The sequence below is a fragment of the Urocampus carinirostris genome, chromosome 13 (genome assembly GCF_059441175.1).
Source record: "Urocampus carinirostris isolate Australia breed hairy pipefish chromosome 13, RoL_Ucar_1.0, whole genome shotgun sequence".
Classification (NCBI taxonomy): domain Eukaryota; kingdom Metazoa; phylum Chordata; class Actinopteri; order Syngnathiformes; family Syngnathidae; genus Urocampus; species Urocampus carinirostris.
The window spans coordinates 3,430,311-3,447,011 of record NC_142361.1 but is presented as its reverse complement, the minus strand read 5'-3'; the positions used below and the strand labels follow the sequence as shown (position 1 = coordinate 3,447,011).

At 38.3% G+C, this 16,701-nt stretch overlaps 1 protein-coding gene and 1 long non-coding RNA gene across 4 annotated transcripts in view; one reads left to right on the top strand and one right to left on the bottom strand.

Annotated features, from left to right (window-relative positions):
- cdh5 (cadherin 5) overlaps positions 1-11,310 on the top strand; it is a 72,179-nt gene extending 60,869 nt beyond the window's left edge. For both annotated transcript variants that reach the window (XM_088351130.1, XM_088351129.1), the window contains exon 15: positions 1,570-11,310. In XM_088351130.1, the coding sequence (XP_088207256.1) occupies positions 1,570-1,969 (400 nt within the window). In that variant the 3' untranslated portion in view covers positions 1,970-11,310. The remainder of the gene's footprint in view (positions 1-1,569) is intronic.
- Positions 1-11,900, bottom strand: part of LOC148353507 (uncharacterized) — a 123,798-nt gene extending 111,898 nt beyond the window's left edge. The window contains exons 1-2 of one of the 2 annotated variants that reach the window (XR_015852423.1): positions 11,815-11,900; positions 1,150-1,713 (exon numbers count right to left, since the gene is read on the bottom strand). This is a non-coding gene — a long non-coding RNA (uncharacterized LOC148353507). Of the gene's footprint in view, positions 1-1,149; positions 1,714-11,814 lie in introns of those variants that run through there. The other variant, XR_015852422.1, reaches the window with a different exon arrangement.
- Positions 11,901-16,701: the final 4,801 nt, after the last annotated feature.

Below are 16,701 nucleotides of genomic sequence, written 5' to 3'. Positions count from 1 at the left end.
TCACATGTTCAACTGTCGACAGTCAAAAACTGGCTTACATATTTTTATTGAATAAACTAAATCTTCTAAATAGAATACGTATCACTCCATTTAACTCTTACATGGTAACAGGGCCGTTGCGAGACATCATTTTTAGGAGTGGCTTATCAAATGCTTACTATTATTATCCGACAATTTATTTGCGCAGCACTGTTTCTAGTGTTTTTCAGGGACGTGTTTCACAGTTAGCTTCTTTTAAAATTTATATATATTTTTTTTTTAGTTTATTAAAACTAACTTTTGAGTGCAATAACAACTAGAAATTTGTGTCATGCAGGGATTAACCTTTAAAGTTGCTTAGTATAGTATAAAGTTTGAATGGTTAAAAGTTCACAGCAGAATTAAAAATAAATGTTATAATTTAGTAGCACAATATACTAAAAAAATGATAAGTATTTTTAGCAGAATATTCGATTATAATTAGTAATATACTGAACAAAGGGACCCCCTCATAACCTCTTTTCTTGACCGTTCACACAGAAGTCGCATTCCAAAAGATCACATACGTATCGGGTTTAGGACCACATATAAAATTGGCCTGGATTTGGTTGGAAAAAAGCCGATATGTGCCGTTCAGATTGACTTTAACAGATTGTAAACAGGTCGTGTACATGCAAAAAAGTCAAATTTCGCTGCAGTGTAAACCTAGCCTTTGATACTCGGAAAAGCAGCTAAATGCAAATCATCCCAAAATTATCTTTTAAATGAAATGGCATTGTTGGTGACAGAACAGAGGACATTAGTAAAGACATCTAGGCTCAAGTGAACGTAGACCTGAGAGAAAAACTGTATTTTATTTGATTCCTGGCACTGCATCATAGTATTTCTGCAGTAGTATTTTCTATAGTAGAATATTTGTAATATTACACTTTTATAGTATTTCCATTGAAAAATGTTTTAAGTATATTGGTAATATTTTTGTAATATAACTTGTATTTTGTGGTATTTTTGTAGTTTTTCTGCAGTCAGATTTTTTCAGTATTTCTGTAGTATTACTGTACTTTTATTTTGAAGTATAGCCAGTATAGTATAATTTTTGTAATATGATTCCAGTTGTATTTTCTAGTTTTTCTGCCATAGTATTTCAATATAGAATTTTGCAGTAGATTAATATTTATGCAGCAGTATTTTTGTCGCATAGTGTTACTGTAGTGGTATTTTTGTATATATTTCTGTAGAAGTATTTTGAAAAATTTCCATATTAGTATCTTTGTAGTAATTCTTAAGTATTTTTTGATTTTACTGTATTTTTTTACTGTATTTATATTTTACATCTGAGAGAAAAACTGCTTCGTCTTGAAATTGAAGAAGAATCTTTTTTACTTTTACAACAAAGTAGGGATCAGTAAAAGTCCATTCGAAACTGGTGGGGTACAGTATTTTCAACAGGGTTAAGAACCACTGTTTTAGAGTGTTACCTTATTTTGTGTTTGCACAAAACTGCTCAATTCAAAACAAAACAATGTTCACTGTCCTCACATCCAATGATACTCCCTAAATACTGCCACATGCTCATCCTCACTCCTCCAGTTACGACGTCTCCATCCTGACATCAGCTTTCCACGACGGCTCCCTCCTATGTCCCTCGGACTCCCTTCCACGCCAGTCTCTCTATGCAATGGTCCAGAGGTCCCAACCGCAACATCACACGCACCAAGTTCAGCCTGCCACAGCCTGCAAGGGTGACATGGTGGCTATGATCGAGGTTAAGAAACACGATGCCGACCACGACTGCAAAGGCTTCCCTTACGACACGCTGCACATCTACGGCTACGAGGGCCCAGAGTCCATAGCAGGAAGCCTCAGCTCGTTAGGAAGCTCCTCTAGCGGTGGCTCAGACTCGGATTATGACTTTCTGAGTGAATGGGGCCCCAGGTTTCGGACCCTGGCAGAGCTGTATGGTGCCAATGAGTCGGACTACTACCATTAGTTTGGCAATGGCGCCTCATGTACGGATATCAAAACCTCTGATGGTGTCGGCAGTAAACCAATATTTGCATCATTCAATCAAGGCAGTGCATTTGAGAAAACAGTAAATGGCTTGAATGATGATTTTAGATTATTTGTTGAACTGGTTGTACTACGGAAAGAAGTGGTAGAAAAGAAACGAGAAAAGAAAACAGTAAGCAAGAAAGAAAACAAGTAGAGGAAAATTTGAGTTGCAAATAGGGGTATACAACAATATTAGATCATTAAGGACTTCATTGGGATTGGTATCTGATATGTTAAACGTTTCTTCGGCACTCAGAATAAGGAGAGAAGACTTCAATGGATTTTGAACTTGCAAGGAGAAAATCACACTTAGCCCAAAGAAAATTCCAACCTGTTAAAGAAACCCTCCATTGTGCCCTTTCTTTAAAATAATATCCTAGGTTACAAAAACAGATGTGCCCAAAAAGGTGTGGATATAAGAGAGCAGCAACATGATTGGCTGAAAGTGACTATTATGTAAACGGGTCATAATATTCAAATGAACGGACAACAGTGCGCAATCCCATGTGATCTCCTTTGCAAGTGTCCAATATTGAAAAAGGGAATAAACTTATCGGTATCTGAAAACACAGAAAGCTAGTTACATTATCTGTTTATTACATGAATCACATTCTATTCATCAATCATAATTTATTTACTTTTTGTTATTCAAATTTAAACCTGCTCAGAAGGTATAGTTGTGTTAATATGTCATTTTGGGCTTTTTAGTTTAACACAAGGGTCAGGGACCTATGGCTCTTTTCATAAGTGCATATGGCTCAAAGGCCAGATATGGCTCTTTTTATTAGTACATATGGCTCTGAACTTGTGTAATTACTAAAATGTATCGTTACACACAAAACCGATTGTCACACGTGCAAAACTGAAAAAATCCCAACTTCCAGTGGGTTTTAGGTCCTGTATTTATAGGGCACAGTCTTTACTAGTTTACAGTCGAGGTGTCGCACCAATAGACCCCATTTCGGCCATAACTCAAAAATTAATCCTTTACATGGAAGATATTTAAACAATCTATGTTTATTGTTGAGACACTTTATGATAAAAAAGCCATAGGACAAAATTTAAATACCCAAAAGCTCTAGAAAATCACCTAAAGTAATTTGATTGGATGACCATTAAGGATGGGTGGAGCTATACATAGGGCGCATCCCTTCTCCTCCCCACCCAGCGCTGTCTCCACCAAAGGTAAATACGTTGGTATCCTCGTTTGCAGTATTTTGCAACAGTTTTACAAAATAACTTTGATCGTTCCTTGGTTTGAAACCATTATTTAGGACAAAATTAGCATCAAAACCGTTAAGTAACTGCGGGAAGGAGACATATTTTAAGTGCTGTATTTATATTGATATGGGTAAAGGGCTATAGCATGATTATTTTATGATTTGATCAAATCATCAAACGTCACACAGGGAAATAAAATGTGCTAAAAATTCAGCTTTCATCTCCAGAGCAGGTTTGGCGTTTTTATTGAGTTTTGTCTTAAAATTTTTGGGTTCTGTTCTTTCAAGGAAAAAATAAAAATATTTTCTGCTTTTATGGCCCTTTGGGTCAAAAACTTTCCCGACCCCTGGTTTAACATGAAAGAAATATGGTTGGAAACTAACTAGTCTAGAGAAATATTTATTAAGAATAATAATAAAATCAAGATTGTTATTTAATTAGAAAAAAGTGTGATATTTTTGATTGATTGCCCACCCATAGTTGCAATTCATAGTTTAACTAGTTAGTTGATCAAAGAGAACTGTGTTAAATTACATGTTTATTGTTCAAATTGCGACAGACTTCTCTGTTCATAGTGAAATTGCCAAACGAGAAAATTGATTCTTAGTCCATTACGCATGTCAACCAAGGGAATTCTTGTTAATACTATTTACAACATCCATTCAATATATCCGTTTCATCTACTGGGTTTATTGTATCATTCTGCCCAAACAAAAAAACAATTGCTTGGGATAGTTTCACTTCACGTGGCAGTAAATCACTTGTGCCACAGGCAATTACCCAGGGACCCCCTTCTTATACCTTTTTGTGAAAATGTAAATCGACTTGGGGGCTGCCAGAGCTAGGGTCAGGGCGAGGTTGAGCCAAATGAGTTTTTCCACAAAAAGTTCAGATGGAAATATTCTACTGCTCTTAAATCACGTATTTTTAACTCCACTACCAATATTTAAAAATAAAACATTAAAATAAATATGAAAATAAGTCATTCAGTATTAATGTAATCCATAATCTGCCAGGGCTGCAATTTATAAATCGGAATTAAAACAACAGTAGAAGTTATCTATCAAAAACGCTATACTTCTCTTTCGGCGTCAATGTCAGGTCGCTGAAAATTCCTGTAATCATCAAGGAACTCTGACAAGGAAATACAATTTGGTCCATTACTGAAGAAACAACTAATGACAACAACAAAAATAGTACACAATGTCCCTTTAAACAACAACGAGGTTTCCAGACCCCAAATTCCCAAATCATAGGATAAAATGCAGTACATGCAAGTTTGTCTTTGGGACAGTGTTACTTTTTGTCCATGCCATTTTGTTTTACTTGCGGCTTTTTATCAATCATAAAGGTACAAGAAAACAAGATTTTCCTAAGAAAAATATCTTATTAGATAGGGAAATAAAATTGAGTGAAGGGAAATAGTGCAGCACAATATCTGACAAAGGTTTTCCGGGCTTTTTTTCATTTACACCATCCGTCATTGCATTCATTGTTTAGTGAAGAAAGCTCAAATCTCAGAGGCCTCTTCACCACGCACAACTCAGGAAGCAAACAGCAGCTTTGAGGTCTTAACTACTTTAACCTCTCATAATTTTAGCTACTGACAGCTGGTGGAAGCACATCCATGAGAAAAATAGGCCGAAAAATACAAAGGGAGAATGGTATGGGAACTAAAAGTCAGACTTGTATGATTGAGAAGGATGTACCGTAATTTCCGGACTATAACCCGCACGATATATTTTCTAAATGGGATGTTGTACATGCATAGCCCGCACCTGACTAAGTCGTATGTGCACACATATGTGCCTACATTGAAACATGAGATATTTAGGACGTTTTAAAAAGTAGGGCCGGGCAATACTCTGCCGATTTGATCCAGGTAAATACACCAATCTTTACCAATACACTATTTTTGCTTAGAAATGTCAAACTCATTTAATAATTGAAACAAATCTTGAGTTAGTTCATAATTCTGACAACCACAGCACAAAGATTTTAGGCACTAAAATATTTCATATTTTCAAATACGTACAACACAAACTAACAGTATAAAATGACAAATATTTTTACTACAACTGTTTCAAAACGAAAGACGAGAGGTAAACCACAAAAAGCGGCAATGTAACAAAAACACGAGTATTTTGAACATAGCCAGCAAGTCAACTAACATCCATTGCACAACCTTTCGTAAATGAAGTGAATGTGTAAAAACTGTAAATATCAAAATGTAAACCCTTTAACAGTATAAAAAATAAAATGCTTGCACTACAAAACAAAAGTCAACAGAGTCAAACCAAAAAAGCTGCAACTTAAGGACAATACAAATGTTGTATAACAATGTCAACGAGACAACTAAAATACCTTACATTGCACAATATTTTGAAAATAAAGTCACTAGTGCAAACAAATTGTTAACACAATTGGATCCAATTTAAAAGTTATAGTGTATGTATTATCTTACGACCCAGACACATTAGTATAGTGGAAGTTAAAATGGGAGGACAATATCGATCCCAAGACAAAAGTATCGATTCAATCCAAGTATTTGCTCAGTATCAATAATATTGATCTTTTTATCAATCCGCCCACCCTTAATACCCTTAATAACAAATACACATGGGGAGGGGAACCGAGACGCAGCAACACAAGTACCATACCATAGTAAAAAAAAAACAGGAGCAACACAACTACGTGATCGTACGCCAAACTTCATTTAAGGTATTTGTAAGGCAGTTGTGATTGACACCAGTTGTCTCAACCTTACCATTCCTGCCTGAGTGTCTCAGGCGACCTTTAGAAAAAAATGCATACTTTAGCTGCATAAGTCGCATGGTTGAAATTGTGAGAAAAATGTAGTGGTTCAAAGTTTCGAAAATACGGTCGATTTGGCTTATAATTACGAATAAGAGTTCTATACAATACGGAATTACTGAACTGTCCTTATGCCGGGTGGAGTTAGGCAGATGTGTTACCTAAAATCGCTTAGGCTACTTACTCTGTTGACTTAATCTGAGACCTAAAGTAACCACTTACAACAGTCTTCAAGTTGAAGAAAGATTATACTATTTATTTCACTTAAGTTCGGTAAAATATGCCAAATACAATAGATACACATGAGCCGAAGGGAACACAGTACTGAAAAAGTTTCCGGATTGGGCTGTGATGATTTGAGGGAAGTTGGGGTACCCAAAAACAAAGACGGTATTTATTTACAACACTAAGACCAAAGAAGCTAACAAAAAAGTGGACACAAACCAACTAATAAAATGTCCGGACAAACTAGGAAAAAAAACATCTGACAAAGTTCAATCTAGAAAACAACAACCAAAACTGGAAATGGAAACTGCACTGAGCAAAGTAACAAAGAAAACCAGAAACAATAAAAAAAACATGGCATGGTGGAATTGAATGACACAAGAACAAGGACAGCACGGCGGTTGAGTGGGTAGCGCGTCTGCGGCACAGTTCTGAGGTCATGAGATAGAACCTTCCAGTGTGGAGTTTGCATGTTCTCCCCGTGCTTGCGTGGGTTTGCTCCAGGCAATAGGGTTTCCTCCCACATTCCAAAAACATGCATGTCAGGTTAATTAGCCGGTCCAAATTGTCTTTAGGGTTGAGTGAGCGATTGAGTTGTCTGTCTCTGTGTGCCACCAGTTCAGGGAGTCCCCTAAGCACTGCCCAAATATAGCTGAAATGGGCTCCAGCACGCCCACAACTATACTGAGGATAAGCGGAGCGGGTAATGGAATGGATAGAAGAACAAGGACAGAAGAACTCAAAATGACCCGACCAAGTATGGCCTTGAAAAATGTCCTTTTTGAAGGGTTCTGGATAATTTGGCACATCTGTGCCCAGTTCAAACTCTGGTGGTGGGAGGTATGCCAGACCCTAACATTTGTGGTCAAAACCTCTACCCTCTTGGGTAGGACACATATCTGGCAAAAAAAAAACCTTCTACTTTTAAACATCTAAAAATTAACCTGCACCACCCCATGGATAAAATAAAAATGACAACCAAGGACACACATTTTCACTCCTAGAATTACATGCACTAGAATCTGATTTTGATCTGTGGTTAAAGATAGAACAAGTTATATTTCTGGTGTTGAATATTGGGGTTCTGTGTGTCAGCCTGATGTCCACTTTTCCAAGTCTTGTTTTTTTTTTAGTTACTAAATATAGCTATTTATATCACAGTGGAAATCTTTCAAATGATAAGATTTCCTCTATTTGTTGCTGTTTTTGCTTAGAAGGGCATCGTGACAATGGCCGGAGGTTACTTTTGCGTTGTCCTGTGGGCATTCACATGTGAACCCTGTCTTCCCTCCAAATTCGCTCTAATCAGGGCTAAGCCAAACACAGCTAAGCACAACTTCCTGGTCATTGGGGGAGGGTTTCAGGGAGTCAAGGGTGGTGTTTTTCCTCCAGTGGTCCAACACATTGTCCGTACTTCCTGTTTGGTGGGCTTGATAAACAGTCTTAGAGAGGAAGGCAGAGGGCTGAAGGTTAGGGAACAGAACTAGAACAATTTAAAAAAAAAATGTTTTTTTTTTTTAAATAACAAGCACCTCTTATAAAAAAATTTAATGATTGGTTAACACAGGGGTCTGGAACCGTCCTGACCTTCATTTTTTTGGGGGGTAAATAATAGTTTCAAAACAAGGTGCAAGCAGATTTATTTTGTAAATATGTCCCAAAAAACCTGTAAACAAAAGTTTAAGGATGAATTTTCCTTCAGCATATTGGGCACGTGCGAGAGAGAGAAGAGCATGCTTTGTTGCATATCTCCGCCAATCCCTATGGTTACCAAATCAAATCGTTCTGCTTTTGCTCGCGTTGGTTGTGTGTGTATCATAAAGTGTATCAACATTGAACATACATTATTTCATGAGCTTCCATATAAATGATTCTTATCTATGTACAGCCAAAACAGGGTCTGTTGGTGTGACACCTTGACTATCAACTGTAGGTAAATGAAATGAAATGATCTGCATTCTATATAGCGCTTTTCAAGTCAATGACTTCTCAAAGTGCTTTTACAATGTGCTCCACATTTCCCAATAGCGGCCTTGCAGCCATTTAAGGCGCCAACCTGCTTAATGGGGGTATTAGGGGTTCAGTGTCTTACCCAAGGACACTTCGACATGTAACACGGACGAGCCGGGATTCGAACTGGGATCCCTTGATCCCAAGACGAGCGCTCAACCTCCTGAGCTACTGCCGCCCCATCTGTACGTCTGTGCCCTTTATATATACTGGACAGAATGGTTTGCATGAATAAACTAGCTTTGACTATGCTCGCACCAAATCCGCCAATAAGTTTACTAGGTTTGGAACGTTACAAAGGAATTTGGACAAGTCGCATTTTATCACAGACACATATACTGTAGACAAGTACTCATGAAAAGAGCCATATATGGATCGTGACCCAAACGTTCGTGGATCTCTTAACCGCCTGGGTTTTTGGGGCACCACTGAAAACACAACTCTGGACAGCTTTCTCTGCTGTTCACTGCTTGGGTCATGACAAAGTTGACACTATACAGAGGTCAAATAACTAGCCCTTTTAAAATGTTGATCCTAATTAAAATGTGTTGCCATCTTGGGTCATTTTGGTGCTGGGGAGTTTGTTGAAGTCAATGGGGGGCTTCTTATAAAGCAGAGGTCTCAAACTTGTGGCCCTCCGGAATATAGGTTAAGATGAAGATGAAGGCTTAATGTTAGCCTGGCTTACTTTAGGTTTATATGGATGATAATTAGTTAAGCGGGGCCCAAATTTCACACGCTAACAAACTTCTGCCCTGCAATACACTTAGCTACCTATTTCCTGGTTTGACCCATGGATGTGCGTGCAGATCATAGACTAAATGATTCAACAAATTAGCTGATTGGGATAGTAATATTTTTTCAAACTAATCGCAAAATATTTTATTAAAATTGTAATGCGGAATAAGGGGCTCCAGGGGTGGTCGAAGGAGATAGTCACTGCTATTGAAGTGAAGCTTAAAGGACATTTGATGCACCTTACATGTACGTTTTGGTGAGTTTATGCCTATTGAAACCCGATGAGGCCCCACCTCAAACAGATACTAGTTGAGTCGGCCCGCCAAGTAAACTGTGTCCGAGACCTCTGATGCAAAGCTTTAATGTTGTGGTAATAAGACAATCATTAACTATCTGTGAGAGAGACGTTACTTAAATATTTTGCAATAGTTTCCACAGTAAATGTTATTCATGTATAGTAACAACTTCAAAATTACTTTTGAAGTTAATTTAGATTTCATAACCCAGGGGCTTCACTAATTTGAAAAAGACCACAATTCAGCACATATTACACTGAAATTGATTTTTCTTACATTTTTCGGGCGTTGTGCCAGAAAAATCGATATAAGCTGTTGCTGCATAGAAATGAAAGAAAACTTTACATTTAATAGTATATTTGTGGATTTTTTTTTTTAAATGAGCGTGTGTTAAAGAGATGCTGGGCAATATTTGACCTCTAAATGTCGCTTTGTTGTATAGAGCATTCTAGTCCCACAAAGCACGAGGAAGAAAACAACTACGGGGACTCAAAGTGACCAAACTGCATGATTTTCTTATTTTTTGTCCAGCTAATCACAAGGTTTTCATTTCTGTCGGTTAACCATAGTAGCAAGATGGTTAACAATCGTGTCGGCTACCTCAAGGTGAGCCTTACTCTATGTAAAATAAAGACAAATTTATCCCACTATGGCCATTTATAAACATGCATGTTTATATCCTATTTCATATATCCTGCCTATCATTGAAATTAGAACGGTTTTGTTTTTAATAATATGTTTTTTTACCACGAGGAGACAAATTTTACATGGTGTCCCTTTAAAAATTGTGCTTTGGTCAAACTATTGAATACATTACATTTCAGTCTCAGGTTGGGATAAAAAGAAAAAAAAATCAACTTGCGTGTCTGTGTTGCTTTTTTTAATATATGAATTATTTTAAGTAAGTATTTCAGATTACTGACAGGAAAAACAAAGAAATGTGCCTCACCTTGTTGTATTTTTGTTGAAGTCATTGTCTCGAGTGTCTGTGTACCACTTTTTTAAAATATGACTTACATTCAGTACTGTGTTTATCTCCTATTACTGACATAAAAAACAAAGAAATGTGCCTCACCATCTTCTATTTTTGTTGTTTTCTAAAATGTTGAATTTTGTCAATGAACTCAACACAATATATTTTTTAAGAACCGTACAAAATGTCGAAAGCATAGTGATGGCGTACAATGAATAGGTAATGTTTTCTTGATTAGTTAATGGTTTGTAAAAAAAAAAAATAAATAAATAATAATAATAATAATAAAAAGCAACATATGGATCCGCTGTGTCATTTGGTTTGATGAAGAAAAAATTAAAATGCAAATTTCTGGCAACCAGTTTGGATTAAAATGATAAAGTGATTAGTTTAAAGTTAAGTAGATTCTCGAAATAAGGATTTTTAACTTGCAAGGAGAATCAGGAGAGACAGTAAACATCAGATACGAAATTTCGACCTGTTCTCAAAGCCCTCCCCTGATTCCTTACAAAAGCAGATCCGTCCTAAAGGATGTGGGTATCAACGAACAGCAACATGTTTGGCTGGTAGTGACAATGATGTAAACAGTGCATAATAATCAAAACAACGAGCAAAAGTGAGGTCTAATAGTAAAAAATAACGAACTGGCCTCCTAGGCAATCTCCTTGCAGGGGTCCAATAGCAAAAACGAACTGATCATAAAGTGACTGCAATCTGTTTTGGGTTGTTACCCTGTACTTTTGTACAGTCCTACAATTTGATGACAAGTGTAACTTTAGTTTGCAAACATTTAAAAACAAGGGGAAAGAAAGGAACATTTTGTTTACTCTTCATATCCTTTTCTGTGTAAATAGAGAAGCCATGTGCCTTCTTAATGTCAAGAAAATACTGGTTTATTGTTTTGTGTTTCTTTTATATTATTGTTTTTAAGTGTATGTGTGTGTATCAAGCTACTTTTTAATCACATTTTTGTAGGTGTAAAATAAAATTTTAAAAATCTAATTTGGAAATCCTTGCATCTGTTAAGTGACACGAGCAAATGTAAAGAAAATACCATCCTTTCCGGACGACCAGCAGTTCCTTTTTTTGCTACATTTTAACCACTGTGGCTTTAAATACAGTGTAGCTCATTCTTCTTTTTATTGTGACACTGAGGGAAACGGAGAGTTGCTCTTTTCCACAACGCATGCGCTCTAAATGCAAAACACCCTGGTGATGACTGGAATAATTTATGATCGCCCTCGAGAGTCTAGCTATGTCCAAAGTCCGACCCGGCCTCTGTCATAAAGTTAAAAATATGAGACTCACCAGTAATGTTAAGTCAAGTCAAGTCATGTTTATTTGTATAGCCCTTAATCACAAAGAGTCTCCAAGGGCTGCACATAATCAAAGGCTATTGCAAACTACAGACTATTATAATACACATATTATCAACATAAAATATAGATTATTCATAATGTTGACTGCAGTTTTAAATTAATGTGCATAAGAAACAAAAAGTTTTACCTGATGATGGCAGTAGCCCTTTGGCCACCTTGCCCTTGACTTTCTGTAAGAATATTAGCCCATCCCATTTCTGACATGGCGTCTGTTAAAAAAAAAAAAAAAGGAAAGTTACTTTGAGGGCAGGACAAGTGGAAATTGGAGTATTTTTTCCCTGAAATCCAAAACAAATGCATTTTCCTAAACTGACAAGTTTTCAAATACAGTGGGACCTCGCTACTTCGCGCTTCAGAGCTTTGCGGGCCTAAAAAAAAAAATAATAATAATAATAAAATATTATTTTTATTTTTTTAAGCATTTTTGAAGGGGCGTCACTACTTCATAGTTCCACATTCGCGGGTTCAGAGCTTCGCAGGTCTAAACAATAATAATAATAAAATAAAATAATAAATATATATATATATATATATATATATATATATATATATATATATCTCATCTCATTAGCTGCACCGCTTATCCTCAGTAGGGAGCCCATCCCAGCAATCATCGGGCAGGGGACACCAGCCAATCGCAGGGCACACGGGGAAAGACAACTCACTCGCTCAGTCACACCTAGGGACAATTTGAACCGGCCAATTCACCTGAAATGCATGTTTTTGGAATGTGGGAGGAAACCGGAGTGCCCGGAGGAAACCCACGCATGCACGGGGAGAACATACAAACTCCGCACAGGAAGTCTGGAGCTGGATTTGAACCCACGCAGGAGGTTCCCATGACATTAACTGTGGCGCACATGCGCTAACCACTGCGCCGCCGTGCTGCCCTACATATATATATATACAGGTATATATATATATATATTTTATATATATATATTTTCAGAGCTTCGCATCTCATCTTATTAGCTGTACCGCTTATCCTTATTAGGGTTGGGGGGGCTGGAACCCATCCCAGCCATCTCCGGGCAGTGGGCAGGGGACACCCTGAACTGGTTGCCAGCCAATCGCAGGTCACACGGGGACAGACAACTCACTCGCTCAGTCACACCTAGGGACAATTTGGACTGGCCAATTCACCTAAAATGCATGTCTTTGGAATGTGGGAGGAAACCGGAGTGCCCGGAGGAAACCCACGCATGCACGGGGAGAACATACAAACTCCGCACAGTAAGGCCGGTAGCTGGATTTGAACCCACGCAGGAGGTTGCCACGACCTCAAAACTGTGCCGCGCTAACCATTGCGCCGCCGTGCTGCCCATTATATATATATATATATATATATATATATATATATATATATATATATATATATATTTGTTTAGTTTTTTTTTTTAAGGTGCGCCGCTACTTCGCTCGATCGGAGATGGATACAGTAGGGTTGATTGTGATCTTCCTTACCTGTGAGGTGAAAGGCTGGTCCAGCGGCGAGGAGGAGAAACAGGTACCCCTGTCTTGGCTGGGGTAGGGCATAACACAAGCATACAAAAAAATTGCTAAAAAGTGAAGAGGATTGAGTTATGTAAAAGTGGAGCAACAATTTTTTTTTTAAAGTCCAATGTAGCTAATATTAAACAATCCTTAGAATAAAGAACTGCTCAGTGCAAGTTTTCAGAATGTGGGATTTAAAACAAACCCAAAAGCAATATAAAACAATAATGACATATCTTAAAATATATCAATCCATCTTTTGTTTCACAGAGTATATAATTGTAAAACGTTACCAAAACATTTAAACAAATGTTGCATTTCATTTTATTTTTTGCTGTAATTAAAGTGGCCTTACTCTGAGCCCTTGGTATTTGAAAGTCTTCACTACCTGAGGCCACATAATAGAGATAGACACAGAACTTTAAATACTGATATGTGTACCACCTTTGAAACCCAGTTAAAATACTCACGAAAATGTTATTCACTTTTAGTGTTCACAAGTATCAATGTTCCTTCCAAACTGCAAATTCACCAGGAAATTTGGCCTAAATTACAGTGCACACGGGCAAAAACAACGGAGGTTCCCTCTGCAGGGTTTTAAGCACGGTAAGTTGAAGTCAATGTCGGCACAAGATTGAGTACATTAAGGCAAGCGTGCACCTGATCTCGGGTTATCGTGAGAGTGGTGGTGCAGTTGGTGGAGTAGTATGCTTTTTGAAAAAAACATTATTATTGTATTTGTTTTGTCATCAAGACATTCAAATATAGGAAGACAAGTGTGGTTTACTTTAATTATTTCCTGCACATTTAGACTACATAGCTATGTGACCTGTCTTACATACGTAACTACGTCAATGTTCCCTCCTTTTGAGGTGAAGCGGCTCTTTCAGTTTGGGTGACTAAAAAGAGCTGGCTCTTTCAGCACCCAACTTGCTCTTCAAATTGTTTTCTGTTGCTTTCACCATGTATTAAGTCAAGTCAGGTTTATTCATATAGCCCTTACCACAAACTATTATTACACCATCCCCTGATCTAAATCCTACATGAGGGCAAGGAAAAACTCAAAAACCCCAACATGAGGAAAATAAAAAAAACCTTTAGAAGGGACTGCACATGAGGTAACCCCTAATATTCAATACATTTCTTTAAAAAAAAGGGAAACAAAAGAAAATGAAAACAATAAAACTAGACAAAATTTAAAAAAAAAGAATCAAAACAAAATAAAAAGAGGGAGAAAAAGACAAAATAACAGGGAAAAATAAAAAAAGCAAGGAAAAAAGTTAAAACCTAGGAAAAAAGAAATAGGGGAGTAACAATTAAGAAAAAAATAATAAAGGCAAGAAAACCCAGGTTAAAAGCTAGGAAAAAAAAAACAAAATAAATAAAAAATTAAAAAAAAAGAGTAAAAAATAAAGAAAAAAAAATCAGGCGGTCTCTTTGATAGTTCTAGTCTTACAATCAAATAATTTGCATGTTATTCGGATGAACATTGTAGTTCCTTAGTAAGTATGCAGGTTGAGAAAATAAGCTCCCTGGCAAGAGTTTGCCTGTGACTTTGTCGCTACCCTGTGGTCAATTTGTAGGCGTTTACTATTGAAGAGTAAAACGACAGCAACACTGTAATAATCGTGAAATGAATCATGTGCAAAAAACATTATTCGCATTTAATACAAAATTTATGTCGAATAAATGTATTCCAAAATTAATCTGTTTTAGCTATCGCCACTCATCGTCTGAATTTGTGGTTGATTTGACCAAGAGTTTTTGTTCTAAGGTGGGGTGAATTGTTTTGGTTTGGTATACATGTGTGTTGTTCACCCACAGGCAGAATTTAGAAAAACGATTTTCACAAGTCGAAATTAAACTGTTTATTTAATCAAAATATGTTTTTTTAAAAATCAGGAAAACAATTTTGAATATGTACCTGTCACAACTCGTGCATTCATTATGTAATCAGCTATTTGCACACATTCAGCGCAACGGATGATGTAAACCCCCTAATTTTGAAGTTGGTTTGGCCCACCTCCACTCTTCTGTAGTGGTTAATTGAACACAGAACAGCGCGAATGATATTTGTCAGGTACGATGGATGGTATAATAGTACTGGGTGGAGCCCAAAAAGTCAGGAAAAGAAAAAGAAATGCGTTAAAACAAGGACTGTTATTATTCATTTCACTCACCTGGCAATCTGTTGCAAGTTTAAATGTCATTAAAGCAGCTTTCGTTGGCACCTTTGTTTGACACTCTGCCTACGACTCCCGTCTCTGCTTGCTACATTGGTGACCCCGACGTTAGTCTCGTGGAAGTTTCCGAGGCTGTGCATAATACTGAGCATGCTGTCATGGCATACGCGCCCGTTCTCAAGCTCCCCGAGTTCTGGGAGTCATCGGCATTAACGTGGTTCGCACAAGCAGAGGCTCAATTCGCCCTGCACGGAATCACTAATGATGACTCTCGCTATTACCACGTGGTGTCTGCTTTGGGGAGCTCAACTGCAGCCAGAGCGGTGAGTTTCATCACATCCCCTCCTGAACTGGATAAATATAAGGGACTGAAGGCATATCTCCTCAGAATCTTTGAACTGTCGCGTTCTGAGCGTGCTCGACGCCTCCTTGCTATTCAGGGCTTAGGAGACAGTAAGCCATCGGATCACATGGAAATGATGTTAAACTTGCTTGGCACCGAAGAGCCAAATTTTCTTTTCATTGAACTGTTTCTGCGTCACATGCCGCCGCATGTCCAGACGGCGCTTGCGAATACAACCACTACAGATCCGCGTGCATTGGCAGAGGAAGCGGACCGGTTTTTCCTGGCCACGCATAGATACATACATGAGGTGCTGGCCCCTACACGCACCTACACACCATCAAGTGCGACGCCCCCAGCCAGCAAGGCACGCGCGGCCACTGACGATCAGAAGGTGTCAGGTCTGTGTTACTACCATGCACGTTTTGGGTCCAAGGCCAAGAAGTGCCGTCCCCCTTGCACCTCCAACGCGACGGGAAACTTCGAGGCCTGCACTCTGTAGCGGCCGTGAGTGCAGGCGCAAGAAACCGGCTACTGTTCATCCGGGACGCCATCTCCGGCCAAAAGTTCTTGTGTGACACCGGCGCCCAGAGGAGCGTCCTCCCTGCCAATGTGGACGATGTGCGGGGGGGAACACATGGACCTCCATTAAATTCTGCCAATGACACCCCCATCCGCACATACGGGACACGGACAGTGGACGTGTGTTTTGGGGGTCAGCAGTTTACATGGGACTTTGTCACTGCGGATATTGCTTTTCCTCTTCTTGGTGCAGATTTTCTGTGTGCCAATGGATTACCCGTCGATGTGAAAAATGGCCGCCTCGTTGACGCATTGAATTTCTCCTCTCTCGCGTGTGTCCGCGGACAAAGGGAATTTTGAGGGTCTGTACAGCTCTCTCTTGGACGGTGATATTTACCACCGGCTCCTCGCTGAATTCCCCAGTCTGGCGAAGCCCACCTTCTCAGCCTCCACGACCAGACATGGGGTTGAG